This window comes from Lithobates pipiens, unplaced genomic scaffold (assembly GCF_037356315.1).
Source record: "Lithobates pipiens isolate NorthernLeopardFrog02 unplaced genomic scaffold, aLitPip1_a1.2 Scaffold_22, whole genome shotgun sequence".
Taxonomy (NCBI): Eukaryota; Metazoa; Chordata; class Amphibia; order Anura; family Ranidae; genus Lithobates; species Lithobates pipiens.
In genome coordinates, this window is record NW_027507784.1 from 194,570,253 (window position 1) to 194,597,495 (window position 27,243).

At 41.7% G+C, this 27,243-nt stretch overlaps 1 protein-coding gene across 1 annotated transcript in view; it reads left to right on the forward strand.

Moving 5' to 3' along the window:
* Positions 1-27,243, forward strand: part of LUC7L (LUC7 like) — a 64,377-nt gene that overhangs the window by 7,582 nt on the left and 29,552 nt on the right. Inside the window, exons 2-6 of the mRNA XM_077448782.1 lie at positions 6,509-6,603; positions 9,536-9,634; positions 14,420-14,530; positions 20,488-20,631; positions 25,389-25,565. Of these exons, the coding sequence (XP_077304908.1) occupies positions 6,509-6,603; positions 9,536-9,634; positions 14,420-14,530; positions 20,488-20,631; positions 25,389-25,565 (626 nt within the window). The remainder of the gene's footprint in view (positions 1-6,508; positions 6,604-9,535; positions 9,635-14,419; positions 14,531-20,487; positions 20,632-25,388; positions 25,566-27,243) is intronic.

The window sequence follows — 27,243 nt, forward strand, 5'->3', positions numbered from 1 at the left end:
AGTGTGTTTATGCAAAGCCCTCGTAGGAGACATGCGGGAAGGTTTAATTGACACAAGTGGAGAGCTGCATTTGGTCCACTGTGCAGTGTCTGAAATGTTATCTGTCTGAAGGATTGAGAAGGAAACCTTACCTGAGCTCTCACACAATAGGCCATATCTACAGTGTGCAGCACAACACTTCATAAGCCAGCAGCATTTAGGAACCCAGTACCGTGCTTTTATTACAAGTTAAATGTGTTAACTCGCCTAAATCGAAATTTTAGGTTTAATATATTGCACATTATGTTTATTTTTCCAACTTTTATCCATTTCTTCTGCCTGTGTGTGGCTACATTTGAGTGAGTCCACTATCTATGGAGAGAGCAGTGGTTGCCACCCCAGCCGGACCTTTTCATCTCCATTATGTAGAGACAGAAGCGGTTAGATGTGTTATGCTCAGTTCAGCTTTCAGGAAGTGATCTAAAGATGCTGCAAATATGTACTAGCTGAAAATGTTGGCCATAAAAAACAAAACAATGCAGCCACCACCTAGCACTAGTACGCTGCAATATCATGTGTTATTGGGTTTAGTTATTCTTCAAGAATGTAAAAAGCTCTGTTGTACTTTCGTAGTTCTGTGTCAGCAAGTGGAACAGGAAATATTGTGTATCTAGCAGGAAGAATCTATTTTGTCAAGTCCTGAGTTGATAAAAAACTGAAGTCAAATAGTCGTCTAAAAACAAAACTCAAAATCAACTATGATCTGTCTCAAGAAAAAGTACAAATGTAGGCAGATATAAGACTGCTGGGGTATCCAGTTAAGTGTTCATAAAAAAAATCCGTAAATGTCTGTACTAGTCTTCTGCAATCCCCTGCACCTCAGCATTCATATAAAGACAGACATGACTCTGGAAGCCAATCGTTCTTTATTATAAAACGCTGAATCGAAAAAAAATGGATTTTCTGTTTTAGAAGTGAGTGTACTCCCCCCCAGTATAGTCATTCAGTTGTATAGCAGATGCTGAAAAAAAAAATATAGCTATATAATGGGTTATCGTTACTGAAGATATTTCTTCATTCCCCTTATGTGTGCAACATTTAACTGGGTTTGCTTGTATCCTGCTTCTGGGTGACAGATTGCTTATTCTGATCATTGTAGGGCGAGTCTTACACTTCCAAATGGTACCGTCTAACGGTGACCAAGAAAGCTTTGCCAAGGTGGCTGAAAACTAGAGCTGGCTATACACTTGTAGAATTTGATTTGAAGTAAGCTTGAGCAATCTACTAGAGTATAGCCAACTTAAGTCACACCTTGCTGTTTCATATTGCAATATGGCTGTAAATGTTTTATAAGGCCCCTTTTCATTTGATATGGTAAGACTGGGTCTCCAAACTTTTCAGACTTTAGGGGGGGCTGGATTGTGGCCATTGAGTGTAGAAAATGTCCCGGGTACAGCATCACTGAGAATAAACAAGGCTTCAGGGTCTGTGGGCGGTCAGGATAAGTGCCGCCATCATCGTTGTTGGTGGGAGTAATAGTGCCCCATCTTTGATATCGGAAGAAAGTGTTGTCGGTTGGAGGAATATTGCCTCATGTTATTGGCAGGCATAGTGCCCCAAGGGCCATATAAAGACTAGGAAATGGCCGCAGTTTGGTGACCCCGTTGTAAGATGGCGTGAAGTCTAGGTGACTTTCCATCCCTAAAATAACCAAAGCTAAAGTGTGTACGCGAGCACAGATGTCCCTGAATGCAGGTAATCATTCCATATACAATTGCATGTAAATAATTGCACCCTTACAATTAGAAATATAAGGGTGCAATTAGGGCGATTAAGATAGAACACGAAAGACGCATGGCAGAGGAGAGCAAAAAAAAATCCCAAGAAATTCTTTAGGTGTGTAAACAGTAAAAGAGGACGACAGACCATATTGGCCCCTTGAGGAGGAAGGACATCTGGTTACAAAGGATGGGGAGATGATGAAGGTATTGAGTTTATTCTTCTCCTCAGTCTTCATAAGGGAATCGGGGGGGCTTCAGTAACCAAAACTGCAGTGTTTATCCTCGTGACAAATCACAGGAAGCACTTCTATGGTTAAACAGAGGACCAAATTTAAAATTAGACTTGGGGAAACTTAACATTAACATTAATTGACAGTGGCGAGATGGCTTGGGGAACTCAGTCAAGTAACTGCCAGACTATTCCTAATTTTTACTGGCTGGAATGGTACCAGCTGATTGGAGAAAAGCCAATGTAGCACCAATATTTAAAAAGGGCCCAGAATACATCCTTGGGAATTAGACCAGTTAGCCTAACAGCAATACTATGCAAGCTCTTGGAGGGGATAAGGGACTATATACAATATTTTAGTAATGAGAACTATATCATTAGCAGTAATCAGCATGGATTCATGAAGAATCATTTTTGCAAAACCAATCTATTAACCTTCCATGAGGAGGTGAGTTTCCATCTAGATAAAGGAAGGCCCGTAGATGTGGTATATCTGGATTTTGCAAAAGCATTTGACACAGTCCCCCATAAACGTTTACTGTACAAAATAAGGTCCATTGGTATGGACCATAGGGCGAGTACATGGATTGAAAACTGGCTACAAGGCCGAGTTCAGAGGGTAGTGATAAATGGGGAGTACTTAGAATGGTCAGGGGTGGGTAATGGGGGTCCCCCAGGGTTCTGAGCTGGGACTAATCCTATTTATTTTGTTCATAAACGACCAGGAGGATGGGGTAAATGGTTCAATCTCTGTATTTGCGGACAATGCCAAGCTAAGCAGGGCAGTAACTTCTCTTTTCTAACTTCAGGATGTGGAAACCTTTCAAAAAGATCTGAACAAATGAATGGGATTGGCAACTACATGGCAAATGAGGTTTAATGTAGAAAATTTTTAAATAATGCATTTGGCTGGAAAAAAATATGAATGCAATCTCAACACTGGGGGGAGAACCTCCTGGGGGATAGGAAAAGGACTTGGGGGTCCTAGTAGATGATAGTAGCAGCTTGGCATTGCTAACAAAGCAAACAGAATATTGGCATGCATTAAAAAGGGGATCAACTCCAAAGATGAAACGAAAATTGTTCCGCTCTACAAGACTCTGGTCTGGCTGCACCTTACAGTATGCTATCCAGTTCTGGACACCAGTAGTTATGAAGGATGTATGGAAAATGGAGCAAGTACAAAGAAGGGCAACCAAGCTAATAAAGGGTCTGGAGGATATTCCTTCTGGAGAGAGGTTGCGAGCACTGAACTTATTCTTTCTGGAAAAGACGTTTCAGAGGGGATATGATTTCAATTTATAAATACTATATTGGTGACCCCACAATGGGAATAAAACTTTTTTCCAGAAGAGAGTTTAACCACTTGCCGACCGCCGCACGACGATATACGTCGGCAGAATGGCACGGGCAGGCATATGGGCGTATATGCAAGTCCCTGCCTTCCCGCGGGGGGGGGGGCCCGATCGGGGCCCCCCCCCGGTGCCTGCGGCGGTCGGCATTCGTTCGGGAGCGATCCGGGATGAGGGGGCAGCCATTCATTCATGGCCACCCCCTCGCGATCGCTCCCGACGAATAGAAATGCTCCACGACATCACTTCCTCTCCTCACAGGAGAGGAAGTGATGTAATCTCTCCTCCGTGTCGGTATTTTTCGTGCCGGCACCGAGGAGAGAGGATCGGTGAGTTGCACCAACACACCACACGTACAGTAGAACATGCCAGGCACACTCACACCCCCCCTTTACCCCCCGATCACCCCCCCCCCCCCCCAATTACCCCTGCCCCCCCCCAGTCACAGTGACACCAATTGCATTTTTTTTTTTTTTTTGCATTGGTGTCATTTGTGACTGTAATAACTGTTAGGGCAGTTAGGGTTAGCCCCCTTTAGTTCTAATGTGCCCCCCCTAACCCCCCCAATAAAGGTTAAACCCCGTGATCACCCCCCGTCGCCAGTGTCACTAAGGCTGGGTTCACATTGCAGCGGTTTATGAGAACGAATGTGATTCGCACCGCAGTGCAAATCACATCCGATCTCTGTGCGATTCGAGTTCAGCCATACAGATAGTATGGCTGAATTCGCGCCGCAAATTCGCACGGGACCCTTTTTTTGGTCCGCAGCAGAATCGGATCGCATGGGTGTTCACACCATGCGATCCGAGTTTGCAGATCGCACTGCGATATGCGAACTGATCTGGGGGTGTCATTAACATTTCACTGACACTCCCAGCAGTTCGCATAGGGCAGTGTGAACTGCTGCCGGGAGGCATGCGATGCAGGAACCCGCCGCGGATTCGTGGCGTTCCCGCATCGCTCCAGTGTGAACCCAGCCTAATAAGCGATCGTTTTTCTGATCGCTGTATTAGTGTCACAGGTGACGCTAGTTAGGCAGGTAGGTATTTAGGTTCGCCGCAGCTTTTTATAGCGCCAGGGACCCCCATATACTACCGCATAAAGCCCCCTGATTGCCCCCTAGTTAACCCTTTCACCAGTGATCACCATATAACTGTTACAGGTGACGCTGGTTGGTTAGTTATTTGTTTATAGTTTCAGGGCACCCGCCATTTATTACCTAGTCTCACTAGTGTACCCCTAAATTTAGGGGTGTCTACTTTCCAAAATGGGGTCATTTGGGGGGGGTTTGTGCCATCTTGGCATTTTATGGCCTTCAAAACTAACGCCCTTAGAAAGCCTGAAGGCGGTGCTTGGTTTTCGGGGCCCCGTACGCGGCTAGGCTCCCAAAAAGTCCCACATATGTGGTATCCCCGTACTCAGGAGAAGCAGCAGAATTTATTTTGGGGTGTCATTTCACATATGCCCATGGCATGCGTGAGCAATATATCATTTAGTGACAACTTTGTGAAAAAAAAAATGAAAATTTTTTTTTTTTTTTTTCCCGCAACTTGTGGCAAAATATAAAATATTCCATGGACTCAACATGCCTCTCAGCAAATAACTTGGGGTGTCTACTTTCTAAAATGGGGTCATTTGTGGGGGTTTTGTGCCATCTTGGCATTTTATGGCCTTCAAAACTGTAATAGGTAGTGAGGAGTGAAGTCAAATATTTACGCCCTTAGAAAACCTGAAGGCGGTTCTTGGCTTTCGGGGCCCCGTACGCGGCTAGGCTCCCAAAAAGTCCCACATATGTGGTATCCCCGTACTCAGGAGAAGCAGCAGAATTTATTTTGGGGTGTCATTTCACATACGCCCATAGCATGTGTGAGCAATATATAATTTAGTGACAACTTTGTGTAAAAAAAAAAAAAAAAAAAAAAAAAAATTTTTTGTCATTATTCAATCGCTTGAGGCAAAAAAATAAAATATTCAATGGGCTCAACATGCCACTTATCAATTTCCTTAGGGGGTCTACTTTCCAAAATGGGGTCATTTGGGGGGGTTTTGTACTGCCCTGCCATTTTAGCACCTCAAGAAATGAGATAGGCAGTCATAAACTAAAAGCTGCGTAAATTCCAGAAAACGTACCTTAGTTTGTAGATGTGACAACTTTTGCGCAAACCAATAAATATACAATTATTGACTTTTTTTTTTTTACCAAAGACATGTGGCTGAATACATTTTGGCCTAAATGTATGACTAAAATTGAGTTTATTGGATTTTTCTAATAACAAAAAGTAGAAAATATCATTTTTTTTCAAAATTTGCGGTCTTTTTACATTTATATCGCAAAAAATAAAAATCGCAGAGTCAGTCAAATACCTTTAAAAGAAAGCTCTATTTGTGGGAAGAAAAGGACGCAAATTTCGTTTGGGTACAACATTGCATGACCGCGCAATTACCAGTTAAAGCAGCGCAGTGCCAAATTGTAAAAAGACCTCTGGTCATTTACCAGCAAAATGGTCCGGTCTGAAAGTGGTTAACAAGACTCGTTGCCACTCATTAAAATTAGAAGAAAAGAGGTTTAATCTTAAACTACAGAGGGCTCTTTACTGTAAGAGCAGCAAGGAGTGGAATTCCCTTCCGCAGGTGGTGGTGGTTTCAGTGGGAAGCGTCGATAATTAAAAAAAAACAAAAAAAAAACTATTAGATAAGCACCTGAGGGACCACAACATACAGGGCTATACCATGTAATACTGACATATAATCGCACATAGTTTGTCTTTTTTTTTTTCCCAAACCTCACCTACTATGTAACGGGGTCAGCTGGTCATGGAGTTGTACAGGCTTACTGTCAGCCGTACCTACCACAGATATACACTGATCTTGGCAATGTACAGCCCTAATCATACATAAGCCCTTCCTTTTTGTAGTTCTTATATTGGAGTTTTTTAGCTGATGTTTATTTTTATTTATTCCCCCTTGGGTGCTCTTAACCTATCTATCTTTAACAATTTCAGTTGTCTACTTAACAAACATTAGAGAAGTTCATTGTAAGGGTATACATTAATGTGCAAATGTCTGTAATATGTGCTTTCTATGTCCTTGCCATTACTATACTTTCACTGTTCTGAATATATTCCTGGTACAATTGTTCTAATGAAAAGCTTTCTAATGTTTTGTAGGTGATGAGACTCGTCAGCGTGTAAAATTTACAGACGATCGTGTCTGCAAAAGTCATCTTCTGGATTGTTGTCCTCATGACATTCTTGCAGGAACGGTAATTAACAAGTTTTAAATTAACTGTATTCAATTTTGAGAGATTGGTTATGTATCTTGAGTTTTTTGTTTTTCAAAATATTTTTGTCTACCAGTTTCTGAAAATTGCGGTGAAGTATGTAAAAACATAACAGGGGATGATCTGATTTTAGTATCACTTTAAAGTGACACTAAAGGTAATTTTTTTTTTTTTTTTTTTTATTGCTGGTTTCCTAGGAGATACAGACTTCTCCAAGGAAAGGTAAAGAAAAGAGAACCTATTTTTTGCTAGAATCTTTTTTTTTTTTTTTTTTTTTTTTTTTTTTCTTCACTCAAGATTCTTCTCTACCACCTTTCCTGAGTCTCCTATCCTCACCGTGGTTTTTGGAATGCTGTAACCAGGCCCGACTGGACTTTGTGAGGCTGGCCCGAAAGTGACCCTCTTGAGTACTAGTTTCCATGTACAGATGCTTTTTTTGACCCCTCATCTGAAAGCAAGTTAGTTGCAAAGTGCCCTCCAGGTCCAGAGCTGTTGGCATTGCCTGAGTGCAGTGCATTTCCTGTCTCTGTAGACTTACTTTGAGTAGGCTGAGCACTGGGAGTTACCTCTTTTTTCAGACAGCTAGGCTTGCCAAAAGAAGGGTAATGCTGGAGAACTGAGTGCCATCCTCCTCTAGAGCATTTATGATGAACCTTGGCACCCCAGTTTTGGAACTACATTTCCCATGATGCTTGACTACACTGCATAGTGCATGAGCATCATGGGAAATGTAGTTCCAAAACATCTGGGGTGCCAAGGTTTGCCATCACTGCTCTAGAGTGATGCGTGTTGCTCTGCAGTCTTCGAACCATTTCTATTGCCTGCCTACTGTGACTGCAGTCAGCTCTAGCCTTCGACAGACCTGTTAATGTTGGTTTGCTTTTGTAGGTACTCAAGAGTCAAGCTTATACCCTAAACTGGCATTCTAGACACCGGGGGCACAATTCTCTGCACTGGGTGCCCTAGCTCGCAACCTGCTACTTGCAGAGTCCCCGCTGATACAGCCGACATCTGCAACATGAAATCTTGGCCTCTGCTCCTGCATTTTTAGTTTGAGGCTCTAACTTTCTGCCTGTCTTCTGTAGATTGCTGGCCTTGCTGTGTTTTTGAGGCATCCCCATTCTGGGATACTTAGATGGCCTGCTGTCTGAGGGACAGTTGGCACAAGTTCTGTCAGACCTTGTAGCTTTGACTGTTGGGACGGATCCTGGAAATCCACACTGAAACTGACTCTTCTCCTGGAGTGTTTGTCTAGTTCTAGACACAGCTCAGAATTTTGTATCAATGGTTTAAATATTTTTGGAAACCACTCCAAAATGTACAAAGAATATAGTCACAATGAGTGTGTGTGTGTGTGTATGTGTATGTGTGTATGTGTGTGTATATATATATTATATATAGTATATGTTTTTATTATTTATGGGGCTAGCTCAGGCCAGAATTGCTACATCGCCCCAATTAGCCATCCCCCCCCCCCCCCCCCCAAGATGTTTCCAGCTCTCTGATCCCAGACCTTTTTTTTTTTTTTTTTTTTTTTTTTTTTTTTTTTTATTATTATTTATTTTTGTCTAGAAGTTGTCAGCTTCTGCATGAAAGTTGAGTCTGGAGGTAGCCCCCCCCCTTTGTGGCTGTTCCATTTGCCTGGTTTTCCACCAGACCCCTACAATAAAAAAATGTTGTCCTTATGAGTCCTGTCTTTTGACAGGTTAATTGTCCCTGGCTTGGAAGCTCAGAAATTCAGCCGTAGCGTTGCGGAAAGTCCTCCTTCCTGTGTTCTGGAAAATTCATACAAGGCCAGCCTATTGGGCTGGGGTGCATGGCTAATTGGAGTAAATTAAGGGTTAATAAGGGGTTAAAACTTTTTTAATAAACACACAATTACATATATATATTTTTTACCCCTGACCGGTTGCTTTAAATGGACTTCATCTGCAGATTGACGTTCTTTTTTTTGTCTTGGTGTTTCAGCAGCTGAGCAATGTTAAGCATTGGCCGTCTGCTTTTTTTAAAAAAAATTTATTAATTTTTTTTACATCTCTAATTGCCGCCTTTAACACTTCAGCTGTCCACAGGGGACTCCCACTGACAGCTGAATAAATCATTGGTTAAGAACAAAGCCTAAAAGCATCAGTTTCAGGTATCGGTGCATTTGAACAGGTACTGATACTCGTGCAAATGCAAATTTTTATTTATTTATTTTTTTGCCCGTAGGTTTAGTCTACCTGCGTCCCTCAGTGGATTCCAAGATAGATTCTGCTCTGCATTAGAGCTGCACGAGTAATCGTTAAATCACGATTCGACTCCTCCCTCTCACAATCTTAATCCAGCATTTCCACAATTCATGTAACAAGTGCAGAGACGTTCTCTGCTCAGAGATGGCAAAAAAGGCAGTCTGCAGTTTCACAACATTGTTCAGTGCTGAGATAAAAAAAAACTTTCTATCATTTTGGTTCTTTTAGATCAGAGATCAACTTTGCTCTGCAAATGAGCAGTTTAACCACTTAAAGACCAGGCCTACTATGTGTTTGTGTGTATATATCATTTTTTGTCACATTCTATTTGCGCAGCAGTCTTTTAAACATAATTTTTTGGGAAAAAATACACGTGAATGAATTAAGAAAAATAAACAGTAAAGTTAGCCCAATATTTTTTTGTATACAGTAATGTGAAAGATGTTATGCAGAGAATCGTGATCTTTATTCTAAGCAAAAAAATCATGATTCTCATTTTATCCAGAATTGTGCAGCTCTACTCTGTATGTACATAACCCTGGCGCTGTAATCTTTCTTTTAGATGAAACCTATGAGATGTGTTTATAAAAATTTTTTTTTTTTTTTTTTTTTGGCTTGCCTTAAATGTTTCTAATGTATTTGTGTGTGTAAAATATATATATATTTTTTTTTTTTTAAAACAGAGGATGGATTTGGGTGAGTGCACCAAGATTCACGATTTGGCACTGCGCGCGGACTATGAGATTGCAAGCAAGGAGAAAGATCTGTTTTTTGAGCTTGATGTGAGTTTTTTTCCTTTTTTATTTTTTATCTTATTGCACCAATACCTTATCTTTCACTGGATAGTGTGGGGCTTATTTACTAAAGGAATACAGTGCTCACATTGCAAAGTGAATATTCACCAAGCTTAGTAATTAAGGCATAGCTGCTTTTACTCAATCAACCAGTATACCAACAAAATTCAAGGCGTCACTCTTCCATGATTGTGTACTTCAGGTGAACATTCATTTTGTTATGTCAACAACCTCTACTCAATTAGTAAATCAACCCCATTTTTCTACACTTATCTCAGTATATTTTTTCTTTTATTGTTTTTTTTTTCTATGAAATTGTATTGTTTTCCACCAAAATTGTTCAAAATTTCCTGATTTTTGGAATTTATTTGTAGAGTCCCCAACCTTTGGCTAGCTATCATAAAATTATTTAAGGCCATGTGGAGAGTATTTCAGTCTGAGCATACAGAGTGTCATAGAGCGATGAACAGTAAAGCACCATCACTGTGCTGCAATAATGAGTGGGAAACCTGGCATGCGTTTTAATGTGTCTGTGTGAGCATATTAGAAATACAGAGAAATGAATGTTAAATGATCCTTTGAAAACATTAAGATTTTAAGATTCATTGCTCTGGTCACACTCGCATATACAATAAAAATCTAAAACATAAGTTCCCTGTTGTTCTTTGCATGTGAAAGACAGTATTCTTTATTGGCTATCCCAATTTGCTATGCAGTTGCCATGGATCTGCTTGGTTCCAAATTCTAGCTGCCAATCTCTCAGAACTGACCAAAAAATGTCAAAGTATAAGTTTGTGTACCCCCCCCCCCCCCCCTTTTTCTATTTCATTTTTTTGTTCATGATGTGATCTTTAAGTCATTGTGTTCTATAAGCTTACACACAATAGCTAATCAGACACCTGTAGCTGTCTGATATACCTGTAACAAGATGTGGGCCCCATATAGTGCTATTGCAAACAAATGTGTACTGGATGTAGATGAATATTGATGACTTGCATGTGCATCTAAGTGGCAAGTCTTTGCTGCTTACTAGCCAGTGAACAAGTAAATGTGCCATATTTATTTTAAGGGGGTGGGGGCAGAGGCGACTTAAGGCAGATAAAACCCAAATCATTTACTAGTTGAGAAAAAAATGTAATAAAGGTGCTATATATATATATATATATATATATGATTTCTTTTGAATAAACAAAAAAAATCCAGTTTCTCAATGTTTTCAATTGTATTGGCTATTAGTGACCAGAGCACATTATTCTGGGGTATTCCCATGCCTTGGGTCTCGCATTTTTACTTAAGGCCTCTTGCACACGAGGGGGAAAAAAAGGCCTGATCTGAAGACCAATCATTGTTGGCAAAGTGCATCCAGCTGTGTAAAGATCAGTAGTAATGCAGTGAACACAGAACCGTAAAATAAAATTAAGTTTGATTTCAGTAATTTATGCGCATTTGTGTGTGTATATGGCATGTATACATGTTTATTGCAACACTGGCAACTAGAAGAGGAGGATGAAGAACTTTACGCATGCATACACATACGCACGTTTACACGCCAACAAGATCCTCAGCATAAACATCAGTAATTTATTATGTCCGTGTGCACAAGGCCTAATTGTATTTTTCTGGTGGACATGTTACTGCTTTTACTTCTTTACTTTGAATCAATACTGAATAAGTCAAATTGGGGAAAAATGGCATGGTTGCAGCAGAAACTCTTGTAGAATCTCTCCAGTTACTAGACGTGAATTAATCTGAAAAGAGTTCAGATTGGTTGGGGGGGGGGGGGGGGGGCAGGGTAACAGTTACAAGTGTTCCCCAAACTTGTATCTCCAACCAAAAACAATTTTTTTTAGAAAAACTGGGAAAAGAACATTAATCAAGTTTTACTGCTTTCCATGACTTTTACGGAGATTGCCTTTCATTACTTGTCCTGGTGACGACATTGTCAAGATAAGTAAGGGGGAAAACTCCAACGTGGACAAATCAGTACATTTGTACAGAGATGGGGAAGGCTAGAACCTATGACGGCATTCTTTTGCTCTCGTTACAGTCCTGTTTTAGATTTTGTCCCCCACTTTAAAAAAAAAAAAAGTCTACAGCTACAAATACTGTAGCTTCTGATTTTTTTTTATATCAGAACACTTGCGTGTCCAGGGATGTCAGCACCTCATGCGATTTTGCGATTGTCTCAAAGGAGCTGAGGCCGCCATTTGTGGTAAGGGAAACTGGCAGTGAAGCCTTTTGGCTTTGCGGTCTGTTCCCTACTGCAAATGCATGAAGCACGCTGTGCTTTCTTACTGGTGCGGGGGAGGAAGAATGTGGAAGGCTGAACTTCCGGGGGACCTCCGTACATCTCGCTGCAGCCAGGTCACCCAGAATTGGGGACAGGTGCTTGTCAAAACCCGGTACCTGTTCACCTCCCCCCGAAAGGTTCCAAGTGTGGCACCAGAGGGTGGGAGGAAGCAAACAAGCAGAGCTTTCACTTTTGAGTGGCACTCTGCTTTAAATGCATATTTAAAAGGGAGGTCTGGCCTGAGATCGTTTTGGCATCTCCTCTGGGTCACAGGAGTGCAATTTTTTGTTTTGCACTCCTGTGAACCGTTTTCATCAGAGATCCACTCTGCTAACGTCACCAGGATCAGTCCAAGCACCACGTCATCACAACAAAGTCTGGATGCGCCAGATGCCCGGACTGATGCTGTCTCAGCCCCTCAGCGAGCCTCCGAGAGCCTGAGATGGCCACTCGATGCTCCAGTGAACGTTAAGGAGCAGATAGAGCGGCTGATTGACAGTCAGCAGCTCTCCGCTTGGTGATCTGTGAGATTTGAGCCATCGGCTGTGTTCAGTCGCTCGGTTCTCAGTGCAGGGATGCCAGAGGACAGATGCACCTACGTAAGTATAAATGGGGGGTGGGGCGGCCCATGCTTCTCCTTTTTTTTTTTTTTTTTAAAGGTTTGGCTGACATTAACACTTTTTTCGTGATATAGCAGAGCTAAGTGATTGTGCTTAGCTTTAGAAAAGTGAGTGGTTTTATGGTAGGCAACAGGAAGCAGTTATAAATCTCTTAGCCTAGGTTCATACTGGTACGATGCTGCGAACCCACATGTCATTTGGACAGGAGGAACCGTGCCGCAATCCTGTTCAAATAACATGCGATTCTTTGCAGTGCTATTTGAGCCCATTCATTTTTAATGGCTCAAACTGACCCGCACGCAGAAGGTGCATGCACCTTTTTTGCCGCACTGGAATCGTGTGATCTGATTCTGCCAATTGCGCTGCGTTTGCAAACAGTTTTTGGGGTTCCGTTAACTTAACATTGACACCTGTAGCGGTTTGCATGAACAGTGCGATTGTGATGCAGGAAACGCACAGGAATCCGTATGAACCTAGGTGTGCACACACACACACACACACCAGTTGTAACATTGTAACTTTTTTTGCAGCTCACCAGGTGAGGAAGCATTAGGGGCCTGATGTGTGAGACATGTGGTGTCATCACTGGGCCACCATCTTCCTTCTGGAAGTACATGTTGGTCCTGGCTGATGCCTAAACGTAAAGACTCCAACCTCCTGAGGGAAAGACTAGATTGATGTGTTTTCAGGGGTAGCTCTGTGTTCTCTGTGAAAGGTAATAAATAACCTGCACATGTAACATTTACACATAACTGCTTCTGCTTGCTGACCACCGCAGCTTCACCAAACTTGTGATTTGCAGAAAAAGCTGATGTCAGTCAGCATTATGCTGGAGTACTTGTGGTTTTTGGTGAATGATCTATCATAATTTTACATTTGGAATGTAATTCTTTTGAAAAATGTAGTTTTACTTTTGTAATAATGCCCACTATTTTAATGACTATATATTGCAGTGTCAGTTTAATACACAATACTTTATACTGATTATTTTATGACTTCTGTGTCATTAGTGAACAGTTAACAGATGCTGCAAATGCAAAAGGACATTCATATGGCCAGTATACATGTGCACTATTATGTGAGTAAAAGCAGCCTGTATGTAAGTACACTTCCCTTACAGCTATTACTGTTTTATCTATCAGAGGATTGCAGTCACTATCTGGAATTTTGACTGTCACTAATTCTAGAGATGGTAGGGGTAAAAGTTTTCTACTAAGACAAACTACGCAGTCTGAAGATCATAGTATGAAAATGTGCCATTGACTGCCGGGAAGAGAACGGTAACCCTAAACCCAGGTGATTAGTGAGCATGAATCCTAGTACATTGAGCAGTAAAAAGTGCCATAGCATAAAAAAAAATATGGATTTGCCTCAAGTGAATGTTTGTTTGTTTTCTGCTGGCTACAAAATGTTACCCATATAGTTGAAATCGGCTAAAATGCTTTAATCTTTTTGGATGTTTTGTATTAATAACTTCAGTGTAAACCAAATTTAATTTTAATTATTTTTTTATGTTAAGTTGCTTTAGAATTTAAAATCTGACCAAAATGTCTCCCTTTCTAAACCTGAGAGCTGCTGAGATGCAGCTTAAAATATGTCTATGCCCATCCTGCTTTTCAGATCGTTAGGTTTCAGTGGAAGCCATGCTGTGTATATGCTTGTCCACACCATTGCATCATCATAACTGATTTTGTAAACCATAGGAAGACAAATTTGTGCATGACTGTGGAGAGCTATCTGTAGCCATTAATATTAAGTTATGCCATAGCATGGGTGGTTGTTTTTCTGAAATTGTAACGATTACATTAGGTGAGCAGTTTAGGTGCAAAGAACACTTATGAAGAGGTTTTTGTTCTTTTTTAGGCTATGGATCATTTGGAGTCATTTATTGCGGAGTGTGACAGGAGAACTGAACTTGCGAAGAAACGACTTGCTGAAACACAGGAAGAAATAAGTGCAGAAGTTGCTGTAAAGGTATTTAGATCAGCTACTCTGGTGTGCAGAGCACATTTATTCTTGTGATAAGATGGCAGTGGTGATCCAATTTTATTGTGAATGACGCTGGTAGCATTAATAAAATGCCAGTTAAGGTGCTGGTTTCATTGGCTACTAAGCCATGACACAGGGACAAAAAATGCAGCCAATGAATTCTTAAATCAGAACTTTAGTCAGAAAACGAAGTCCTGCTAGATCACTTCAGGCTGGCCACTTTTGCAGGTATAGCAATGTAAAACATTAAAAATAAGTGTCTATACTGGATACATTGTCTCACCCTGCTCTGCACATGCTCAATTTTTCTCCATTTTTTTAGGCACTGCCAGATTTGAAGAGGCGGATCTGTTGACAGCCTTAAAGCAGAATTAAACCCTATTTACAACCACAGAAGCTGCTTTTGTTTGATCTGTAGCTACCGTGGTTGTGCACATGTGATCAATTCTGATACCAGCCATATGATGGTTTGACAGTTTGATTGAGAACACAAGCAAATGTGACAGCATTCCTGCCTGACTTTTCAGAAATGTAACATTTTTTAGAACCGTTAAATCAATGGGTTTAGTTCTGCTTTTATGATTTTCTGCTGTTCAGGGGATCTGGGCTTTAGCAAAATGGTGGTCTCCAACAAGAAAAAAATGGAGCAATGCTGAAGGAAATGTATAAGGCACTAACATTTTGGTAGAATAATTGTGTAATGCATGTTCCTTGCTAAAGAATTTTTTTTTTTTAAATCAAGTTGTTATGGGTAAAGTTTGAACTGTCTACACACCTATGATTTCTGGTAATAGAACCAACTTTTTACAGATTTTCATTCAGTAGAGTAAAGTTCTGTGATGCATACCGAAGACCCTCCATGCGAGAAGTGGTGCAAATTAGATAAGCTTACTTTTTCCTGTAGCGCAAGTTCCACTTAAACTAAAATATCTCCACTCATTGTCCCTTGCCTGACTGCTGCTGCATTTAGTCGAACCTGCAATTGTGAATACAGCATTTTACTGTGAGCACCAAACTTAGTCAAAGCTTTAATACAGTTGTCATAGCAAGTTGCTTGCTCTACACCTCAGCCATTTAATTGTCATGTATTCTTTTCACAAACTGCAAGGCATCCTGTGAAGAGGAGTTGGAGAGCATCACATTTTCCTCCCCATAGTGCCCCTTCCCCCTGATCTCTGTCAAAATCTATGGCACAACTGCTAGCCCATCCCTGCATGCCAAGGTCCTAGGTGTGGTCACATCCCATCGCTGTCCAAATCTTTACTCCTCAACCTCTGCAACATCTCCAAAATACACCCCCTTCTAACCAATGACACAACAAAGCTCTTCACCCCTTGGTCATCTCTCGCCTCAACTGCTGCCACTCACGTCTCATTGGCTTACCTCTACAGTATAATAGGCACTATATACTGTACAGTATAATAGACACTATAGTCGATTTCCCCTTCAATCCATCATGAATGCTGCTGCCAAACTCATTCACCTTACCAATCACTCTGTATCTGCTACTCCTCTGTCAATCCCTCCACTGGCTACTACTCACCCAATTAATTCAATTCAAAATACTAACTACTACTTGCAAAGCCATTCACAACGTAGCCCCCAGCTACATCACCGGCCTAGTCTCAAAATACCAAACTTCTTCATTCCTCCCAAGACCTCCAGCTCCCTAGGTCCCTCATCCCCTCCTCCCATGCTCTCCTCCAGGACTTTTCCAGAACCTCTCTAATCCTATGTAACGCCTTACCCCAATCTGATTATCTCATACTCTATTAGCTTTTAGACTGTCCCTAAAAAAAAAAAAAAAAAAAAAAACCTCCTCTTCAGAGCAACCTGTCCTACTCACACCGAACTATATTTTAATTTTCTCCATCAGCTCATCCCCCACAGTTATTACCCTTTTTTTTTTTCACTTGACTCTCCCTCCCTAGATTGTAAACTCCAAGGAGCAGGGCCCTCTTTCCTCCTGTATTGAATTCTATTGTAACACTGGCTGCCCTCATGTTGTAAAGTGCTGCACAAACTGTTGGCTCTATATAAATTCTGTATAATAATAATACTACTTGGAGCATTTTCACCAAAGTTGCAACACTTTAGAGTCCTTGTGTAACTGGTTTGGGGATGGTTTGCTTTGTTGTGTAAAAAAAAAAAGTCATGACTATTTCCACAGCTGTTTGCTGCTGGATGTTACTTTGTAGTATCTGCAGAAGTTGTTTTTCGGTTTTGTTTTTTCTTGCCTGCAAACTATTTATTTGAATTGGACATCAGGAAGTTCTACAGATTTTCAAACCCTTTCTACAGATTTTTTTTCTTTTTTTTCTTTAACTCACCCTTAGGCTGCTTTCACACCGGGGCTTTGGGGGTGTCTGCGGTAAAGCAGCATTTTAGCGGCGCTATTTGGCTGCTATCAGGCGGAAAAGGGTTGAAACCTCCCGCAAAGCGCCGCTGCAGTGGCGGTTCGGCGCCGCTGCCCATTGATTTTAATGGGCAGGGGCGCTTCAGGAGCGGTATATACACTGCTCTTACATCGCTGTAGAGATGCTGCTTGCAGAACTTTTACCGTCCTGCAAGTGCACCGATCCAGTGTCAAAGCACTCGGACTTTCACACTGGAGTGGGAGGAGAGGCGCTTTGCAGGTGCTATGTGTGGGCTGTTTTTAGTGCTTTAGCGCCTGTAAAGTGCTTCAGTGTGAAAGCAGCCTAAAGAAAGTGTTGCAGAAAACTTTTAAGCACTTGAAAAACATAATCTGGTAAAGCAGGAATGCTTTAAAGAATACTATGAATAGTTCTTAGTAATTCTATTCTAGGACAGGAAAAAAGTAAATAAGATCAATATTTGCTGTGACCAACCTTTTTTGCCTGTAAGGGTGCAGTGTATGTATGTTATCCTGTTTTTACCCCAAGAAGTGGTGGAGGAAGCTGACAGCTTCTATTCCCCCCCCCCCCCCCCCTTTTTTTAAATTTTTTTTGTATCTATTGAATTTGTAATGGTGGACTCTCAGGTTGGGGTTCTTTTTAAAGCTGTTCTCCAGGATTAACAAAACTATCAGTCTGACCTGTTACCTTCATTCCAACTACAATCTTTTTTTCTTTTTTTTTTTTTATGCAGAAACCAAAAATGATAGTACAGGGATGTTTATTTTGTGTGTAGGTGTTACATGGGCAGCACTGTAGGTTTTGTCACCACCCTAATACCGACACAGCAGGGAAGAGCGAGTTGGGCAGCAAAGAGACAATAGTATATGTCTTCTAACACATCAGCGCAAAGTAAACAGATTTAAATTGAAAAACATATATATAGAAACTTGTTTGCAAAATGACCCCCTTTTGCAGTACAGGTACACACTTTGTCCCTAACCCATCCTCTATAAATGCAACCCCATCCACTCCCCCCCCCCCCCCCCCCCCCCCATACACTTTAGTTCTCCCTTTCAGCTTTTCCATCTCTCCACACTTCTGCACAATTCCATCTACTTATACCTTTACACCCCTTCCACATTTAAAACCCCTTTCAGCTCTGAGCCTCTTTAATGTGTACCTATCACTTAAAATGTATCCAGGAAATGCATTTCCTGCTGGTGTTTACATTGGTCTGTTGGCAGTGCTAGGGATGTGTTCAAAGCCCCAGGTCATAAAAGAGCACTGCCAATATAAAGCAATATGCCGGACATGTGAGCAGCAGCAGAAAGGTAATAAAACAAACCATATGCAGGCCATTGCATTATTGGTACCTGGGCACCCAGGAGGATATTATGCATTGGCCACTATCTTCAGTGTACCTAAAAACACATTCTATGTAATGCCTCCTCCCAGGTTTCTAAACAGATTTTCTGTACAGTGCATTGCAGCACCTACTAAACGAATCGAAGCTTCCGCTGTAATGACATGGGGCTTGGTAAAAAATCAAAGTACATGACAAAGGTGGGCGTGTGTCAAGTCTGGCATGATAGCATCTCAATACCACCCACTGTTCCCTTGCATGTTAACATGATGTCCGCTTTAGCCCAGATGAGGCTACACGGGGCAGTGAGGGGACTAGTCACCCTGCTAAGGAGAGAGCAGGCACTATCCTCTAGTCCCATGGTCAGGAAATTACTAACATGCATACAGAATCTGAATGATGGCTTTAAAGAAGGATCTTGGTAGAATGATGCTGAGCTTTTAACTGCTCCCTGGGCATCTTTACCTCACAGATGTGTGGCATTGTATTTCACTTCCACGTGTCTCCAAAGCCTTTTATTCCCACTAGGTTAAGACAGATTTTTATAAAGCTCCTAAGCCTGTGCTGAGGGTCTTTTTGTTGTATACCCCCTTGGTCAAATAGTCTGAAGTGGTTTCCGTCCCTGCTGTCCGAATATAATAGAGCAGCGGGGGAGAGATCCTGCATCCACATTACTTTTGCTGGTTGAACGGACTAAACTCCATGTATACTTGGCTTTACTTTCTTGCCAGGATGTCTGTTATGTTCGGCTTTACTTGGAAGCTTTACCATCTTTCGTACACCACCATTTTGCTATGCTTCTCACTTCTCTATTTAAAGCTGAACTCTGGGTAGAAATGTTTTAATATCTATATAGTTTTTTTGTCACTTTGAACAGATGTTGAGGGCTTTAATGGGCATAATGATCATGAGATATCCATTTTTGTACTCCACATCTGCAGACCTTATTCACCGGAACAGGACAGGTGGCCTCAATGCCCTCTCTGCTACTGGGCTGGTAACCCCTCTGCTGTCGTCCTGTTATAGCAAGGCCCCCCAGCTGTTGTTGAACTACATTTCCCATGAGGCAATGCAAGGCTGGCAGTTAAAATTACTCCCCGAGGCATGATGGAACTTGTAGTTCTGTAACAGCTGGAGGGCCCCACATTGCCTACCCCTGTGTTATATCAAGCGATGATGTAATTCCTTTGGCTCCCTGCAGGGGCAGACCTCAGACTCATGGTAAATGTAGTGCTGTTTCCCCACATAGTTGTGATGCTGGAAGATGAAAAGCCCCCCTGGCACACAGACCTATGCAATTTTCATAGGGGTGTGATAACGTCGGTGGGATTTGAAAATCCAAAATTACAGGAAAACTAAGCCATTCAGATTTTCAATTTGGCAGAATTTTAATAGTCTTGAAAGTGCATCTGCAAATGCAAACTTAGAATGATCCTGTAGTTGGGCATTAACCTCTACATGTCTCCTAGGTGTATCACAGCTTTAAAAGACTACACATTCCAACAGTTTTCAGGGTGTTCCAACATCTGCAGCTCTCCCCCCCCCCCCCCCCCCCCCCCCTCCCTGGTGACAGCAGGCCAAGGATCTTCTCCAAGATCATGTGCCCCAAGGGCTAAGAGCTGTGGTTCAAATTTCCTGTGTGGGAAGGGGGGAAAGAAATGTGATAATCCCAGGGCTAGTGCAGCTGGCAATTCACATTTGGAGGATTCAACAAAAACAGATAAGTAGATGGCGCTCAATAGCCTGAATAAACTGGCGATGGATGAGCCATTAGAAGTGAAGCCAAACCATGGATAAAACGGTATACAGTATATTACTCTGGTGATCTTGGACATTGATGAGCTAAAGTCTTTCAGTCCAACAACTGCTTAGTGCTTACTCTTTTTAGTTCTTTCAGTTGCTGTAGGTGTATGGTGGTGACTGTTTTTACAGCTGTACTACCATGGCACAAGTATAGAGAGAGCAAAGTGGCCCACTGAGGATTACATTTCAAAACATGTCTGAACTTAGTCTTGCTGTGCACGAATAGCAGCCTACTTACTCTAAATTTGTTTGGCAATAAGGAGATATGCGATATGTAAATAAAGCTCCACAATTGTCTATTGTGATACTGCATTTAGCGTAATTTCTGTTTTTACTTGCCAGTAATTAACGGGGAAAAAAAACTTGGAGGTTGTATTGGTCACTCAACTATTTTAATGTTTTTGTATTTTTCTTTCCAGGCAGAAAAAGTTCATGAATTGAATGAAGAGATTGGAAAACTGTTGGCCAAAGCTGAACAGCTGGGAGCTGAAGGGAATGTTGAAGACTCCCAAAGAATTCTGTTGGAAATGGAAAGAGTTAAGGCTAGGAAAAGAGAGGCTGAGGTTGGTGATTGTGCTATATAATCTTAACCCCCCACTATAAATGTATACATAGCTTCATAGTTGGCTTGGTTGAAATAAGATCAGTTTTCATTAGCTTCTCTTGGCAAACTCCAGAAAAAAACAGTTGCCAATAGTATACGTTTCATATTCTGCCTTGAGCTTCTTTTTTTTATTTTTATTTTTTTCCCCCACTAACTGAAACCAAAGTGCTTTCGTTGGCTAGCTAGTGTCTTCTGGCTGGTGTTTCCTATTCTAGCTGCTAAGATCAGAGCTTCAGCAAGTTAGATGAGTAATGACTCCATGGTATACTTCATAAAATAAGCCTGCTACATACAGTATTACGAAAAGGAGTTTAAGGTGAAAGCCCAGCAGGCTTTTTGTTTTCATGCCTCCTTCCCCCCCCCCCCCCCCCGTCCCCGTCCCCCCCCCTCCCTTATCCTTCAGTAGCTCAGCTCACTGTCATTTTTATCATTTTATGTAGCTGTATTCCTGCAGTTGTGACGGAGAAAATTGAGTACTGTCTGTGACTTATTTTTTATTTGCACTAACCTATTTTTCGGGACAAGCTTTGGGGTGCATCCCTTTCAAGGTCCAAGCAGTACTGAAGTAGGAAAAGGGAATGGCTGGATGGCCACACTTCAAAAAAGGCTTCTTATTGAATTGAGTAAAATCCAAAAATACAGTTGCATCATCAGAACACGGCAAACGGCATGAATAGTTAACGCGTTTCACGCCTCAATGGCGCTTAATCATAGCTATGTATGTATGTATGTATGTATGTATGTATGTATATATATATTGTACATGTTGAGGTGAATAACGATGATTATCTTGCTGCAATGGCATCAGAAAGTTAGTGGAATATATTGGGCATCGAGTAAACATGTCTCTGAAGTTGATGTTTTGAAAGCAGAAAAAAATGGGCATTACCATTTTGTGTATAGGGCTGCATAGCTACAGATCAGCCAGGGTGCCCATGCTGACCCGTGTCCACAGATAGAAGTACCTACAATAGGAAGTGAGTATCAGAAGTGGACCACGGAACAATGGAAGAAGGTGGTCTGGTCTGATTCCCCCCTTTTTATTTTATCTTTTACAGCATGTGGATGGCTGGGTGTGTCCTCTTGGAAAAGAGATGGGAATAGGCTGCAGTATGGGGGGAAAAAGGCAAGCCGGTGGTGGCCGTGTGATGCGTTGAATGTTTTTGCTGGGAAACCTTGGTCCCGTCATTCATGTACATATTACTTGGCACGTACCACCTACCTAAATATTTATGCTAAGTACAGCCCTTCATGGAAACGGTATTCCCTGATGGCAGTAGCCTCTCTTTCAGCAGGATAATACACTCGTTATACTGCAAAAATGGTTCAAGAATGGTTTGAGGAACACAAAGTTCAAGGTTTTGACTTGGTCTTCAAATTCTCCAGTTCTCCAATTGAGCATCTGTGGGACATGCAGGGAGGAAAAGTCCAATCCATGGTGGCCCCACCTTGCAACTTAAATGAGTTGTTACTGACGGCTCGATGACACATATCATAGCATATATTTTATTCTTTGCTTGTAATGCTTTTCTATCATCTCTTGCATTTTAATACACTTTAATACTTTAGCCATTAACAAATGTATTTCCTTCTGTGCTCTATAATATCTGAAACTTTCATATTGTATGTTTTTGAAAATGTAATTCTTCACTGCTTGACCTGCTCAGTACTTTTTCTTCTGGTATTCTCTCAAATCTTTTTACATGTGACCGAAGTAACAGACGAGAAGACGAGACCAACTTTTTGGCCTTTTTGTTGAGTGTAAAGTAGGGATGCACCGAATGGGTTTTTTGGTGCCGAAACCGATACCAAAAATCTTCTTTGATCCCGAAAACTGATACCGAAACAGCACCGATACTGAAATTGACTGTTTTTAAAAAATATTTTTATACAGGAGATGGTCAGAGACTGGGGACATGCTACAGGAGATCAATGCAGCCTCGCTGTGCCCGTCATGTAGCCTGCCTGTGCCTCACCAGTGCATATAAACGCACACACACACAAGCACAAGCACACACACAAGCACACACACAAGCACACACACAAGCACACACACAAGCACACACACAAGCACACACACAAGCACACACACAAGCACACACACAAGCACACACAAGCACACACACAAGCACACACACTCCTATATAAACATACACACATAAAACACACATGCACACACATATAACATATACACGTGCACGCATACAAAAAAAAAATTATATGTATGTGTATATGTGTGTGTGTGTATATATATATATGTGTATGTATGTATGTATGTGTGAGACAGCCTTTTTAAAATTTGCCAGCTGCAGCTCTGTACCTTAATCTCCATGCTGGGTACTGCACTGTAGAGGGAGGCAGAGAGCACAGCACACACTGCTAGACATCTCTCCCTTGCTTTCACTTTCATAGTAAACAACGTGCCCAAGCTCCTGCACAGCCGATATACACGTCGGCTGAGGAGCCATATGCAGCCACAGCTGGGGAGAGGGGGACTTCCCACTAAGACCCCATGGGCTACCTGCAGCATGGGTGGGGAGGGAGGGAGGGGAGGAGGAGGAGAGAGTAAAGGTGGGAGCTTCAGAATGACACCCCTGTGATGGGCAGCACCAGGGGCGGGGCCAAGCCCAGTAGGCCCCGCCTCATTTTCGGCACCAGTAACGGCGAAAATTCTCTTTATATTTTTTGCTGAAAGAGCCATTTTCGGCCGATCTGTTTTGGTGGCCGAAATTTCTGTGCATCCCTAGTGTAAAGGGTTGTCTTGGGTCGTAAAATACAGTATTGCAATCTTGGGTGTCTGCACCAAGTTTGAATTCCATATGACCATTGTTCCCTAACTGGTTCTGGCATACAGTATGCATTAAATAAAAGGATGCCTGAGCACATCATTTTGACAGTTGTTGCACATGGAAAGTTGGCTTTGTATTGGGGCCCATTCACATGGGCGTCAGTGTGGATCATTCTGTCGGGTTTTTCAGACAGATCCACACTGAACCACAATGTGTATGTCTATGGATGGGCAGATGTAAACAGATCATCTGTTTTTCTTGATCTCATTTTTGAGTGGTTGAAGAAACACATCATAGGTTACAAAAGAACAAAAATTTGCCTGTAAATGGACATAGTTCTAAATAGGAAAGGGTGCGCCCTTATGGATCTCAATGACTACTGATATAGGCAGATAACGGATGATCATCGGTTTACATCCGCCTACCCATACAATGTGGTCCAGTCTGGATCTGTCTGAAAAAACTGACATAATTATCCAGACCGAACGCCCATGTGACTGGGCTGTAATGTGAATCCATTTGTTTTCTTCACAAAAACATAACTAAAGTGATGACACCCCTGTGAAAAGGGTACTTGGAGGTCTGTAAATAAAACGGCATCTTCCAAGCAGCTAACAGTTTTTTTGTTCCTGCTGTAGTCCACTCAGGATAAGGTGGGTCAAAATGGACCAAAACACCCTTTGTTAAAGTGGTTCCAAAGGCTGGGTACTTTTAATGCATTCCTGAGGGATCAGGAGGAGGTGGGCGAGGCCGAGCTGTGCACATGTGTCTATAACACGGCTCCATAGATGCTGCTTGGGAGCAAGCATGCACATGAGCCCAGATTTAAAAAGTAGCTTGATAATGAGGAGACCTTTGTCAGATTTTTCTTTTGTGTGCATACATTTTCACGGTCAGTACCTCACAGTATTAAAGCCAAGAAGGTACAATCGGTTAACTGAAAAAGCAACTATTTCTCTAATGATTTTTATTTTAAAGCACAGTCGTTTTCTGGAGGGAGACCAGCAATTGCAGCCTACATTTTTCTAGTGTTACCCGTGCAGTCTCCATCTGACAGGAAGGCATATTGGTTGTCCAGTTGCAATACTGATGCTACTAGATTTGATTTCAAATCACCTGTACCATCTAGATTATATGAACAAAAACACTATGGGGATACCTCATCCTAAATAAAGTTTACAAAAAAAAGACCCAACGTGACGGATTGCTGCAGTACCATAGAGGAATTCGTACAAAATTACTTTCTAATAGATTTATTGTATATATTCTATTTTTTTACAAAAACGTTTTAAAATCATGAAAAATGTTCTGTTGAAATTCAACAGTTCTAGTTACAATATATGTAAAAAAACAAAACAAAAAATAAAACATAGATGGTTGACGTGTTTCACAAAATGGCTTTCTCAGAACCACATTTATTGACTTGTAACCAGAGAACCTTAAATTAGAAACATGGGGGAGGGGGAAAAGATACCATTGAGTATAAACCTTTTATAAAGATTAAACAATACATTTTATATATATATATATTTTATTGCGCATATATAGTCATTGTACATAGATGTAGTGTCCAAATAGTTGGACACGAAGATTGGAGACGGTGTATCCCCCCAAGAAAGTAAAACGAGGAGTGGATGTTATCTTATAGATGCAGGACTTGGATATAGAGATATAGATATGAGAGAGAGATTCAGAAAAATTAACCTCATTATAGCCTTCTCCTAAAATATAGGCTCAATAATGGCATCATTAAAGCTAAAAGGATATTCAGATAATAAGTAATCCTCCATGTTGGGTCTTTTTTGTGTAAACACCTATACGATCTTTCTCTGTTTATGTAAACTGCTGGATTTTACAAGAGTAAGCTCTGTGTTTTTATGTATGGTAACCTTGTCAGCCTTAACTTCTCTCTGTTTTACATATGCAGGATGAATATCGCAATTCAATGCCTGCTTCCAGCTTCCAGCAGCAGAAGCTTCGTGTTTGTGAAGTGTGTTCTGCATACCTTGGACTGCATGACAACGATCGTCGACTTGCAGATCACTTTGGTGGAAAGCTTCACCTAGGATTTATACTGATTAGAGAAAAACTTGATCAAATGAGAGTAAGTATCTACTCGAATAAATCTGAAAAGTGTAACGGTAGAAAGTTGGGCTATACACAATGTAATGGAAAAACTTTTGGGGGGGTGGGAGTGGGTGGCGGTCATCTAGAATCTCCTGAGGTTATATTCCTTTTTGGGGTTTCTTGTTCCAATTTCCAATCACCTGTGTTCTCAATTTCTTGCTTTGCTGTTACTGCAATAAAAAGATGAAATCTGTGCAATAAAAACATTGACAGCAATAAAAATCGAATATAGATTATACCCCTTCCGCACTTTTCAAAACTAGAAAAGTGTTGTCAAGAGTGGAGTGTTCATGAATACTGGGACATGCCAAAAAAAAGCAAATTCTGTTCCCATGATGAGGAGTCTCGTACTCCACTCCAGCCAATGTGCCGCCAACGTCACTTGGGCTGGTGGAAGGGGGGGGCGCGGCAACTGCCGCGTGGAAATTCGCCCGCCGTTTAGCGCCAAAATCCCCTGCCATACAGACATTGATGGATGTACACAGCGCCATGACCTTGACCTAGTCAATGTCATGTCAGGTGCCCGGTGCGTGACGTCGATGCGTAGTGTGGTATCAGCCCGGGCCAATAGACAGAGGGAGGGGGCGGATCCAAGGTGCGCATCGCAGCTCCCATATTTCCAAAAGGACCGCAACCCCACCAAAGCAATGACGGCCATCCTCCCAAGGAAAACTGCACCTAGCAGGAATGTGTAAATGATAATTAAGGAATGTCTATAATCGCGAAAAAACAATATATATAACATAGAAGGAAAAACCTATCCTATGTTTCAACCCACAGTAATGTAGGATTGTAAAACATACAAAGGAAACCTATCTGGCACAAAGCTAAGTGTGCCAGAGTGGACCATCTGTGTGCATGCCTCCATCCCTAGTATCAATGTATAAATAAGAGAGGCTATGGGACTTTAACTGAGGTCTATGACCAAAAAGTCAAGGTTACCTACATCCCTAATTCTGATTTAAACAAAGTGCCAGAAAAGGCTTGGTCTTCCCTATTCCATTGTAAACCTCCCTTGTAATAGAAATAAGGGATGACGTGTCCTCTTTATGGAGGGATCTGGTGTCGGAAAACCCAAATCTCTTGTTTACCTTTTTTAACCCTTTCACTGCCAGGTCCGTATGCCATACGGATCTAAGTGCCTGCAGGTGACAAAGTCCGTGCGCCGTACGGACCTCATTTCTCCCTCTCCTATAAGCTTATGGTCACCTCAAAGACCATAAGTTTATATCAGAATTGTTCAGCAGACTCTGCTGAACAAAACAATTCTATAACTCTGCTCAGCTGATTACAACCTGCTGAACAGTTATTAACCCCTAATGTGACTGGGGGATCTGTCTGTTGATCCCTGCTGAGCAGGAAGATGATAGGTCTGTGTTCGCTCTGCTGATGCAGAGTGGACACGGACACAGCTCGCTATTCTCTATGGCAGGGATCTGCAATTAGCGGACCTCCAGCTGTTGCAAAACTGCAAGTCCCATCATGCCTCTGCTTCTGGGTTTCATGCTTGTGGCTGTCAGTCTCGCTATGCCTCATGGGATTTGTAGTTCTGCAACAGCTGGAGGTCCGCTAATTGCAAATCCCCGCTCTATGGTGTGGTCGGATGGAAACGTTAATTTCCATCAAATGCCATCCGATTTCGATCTGCTAGATGG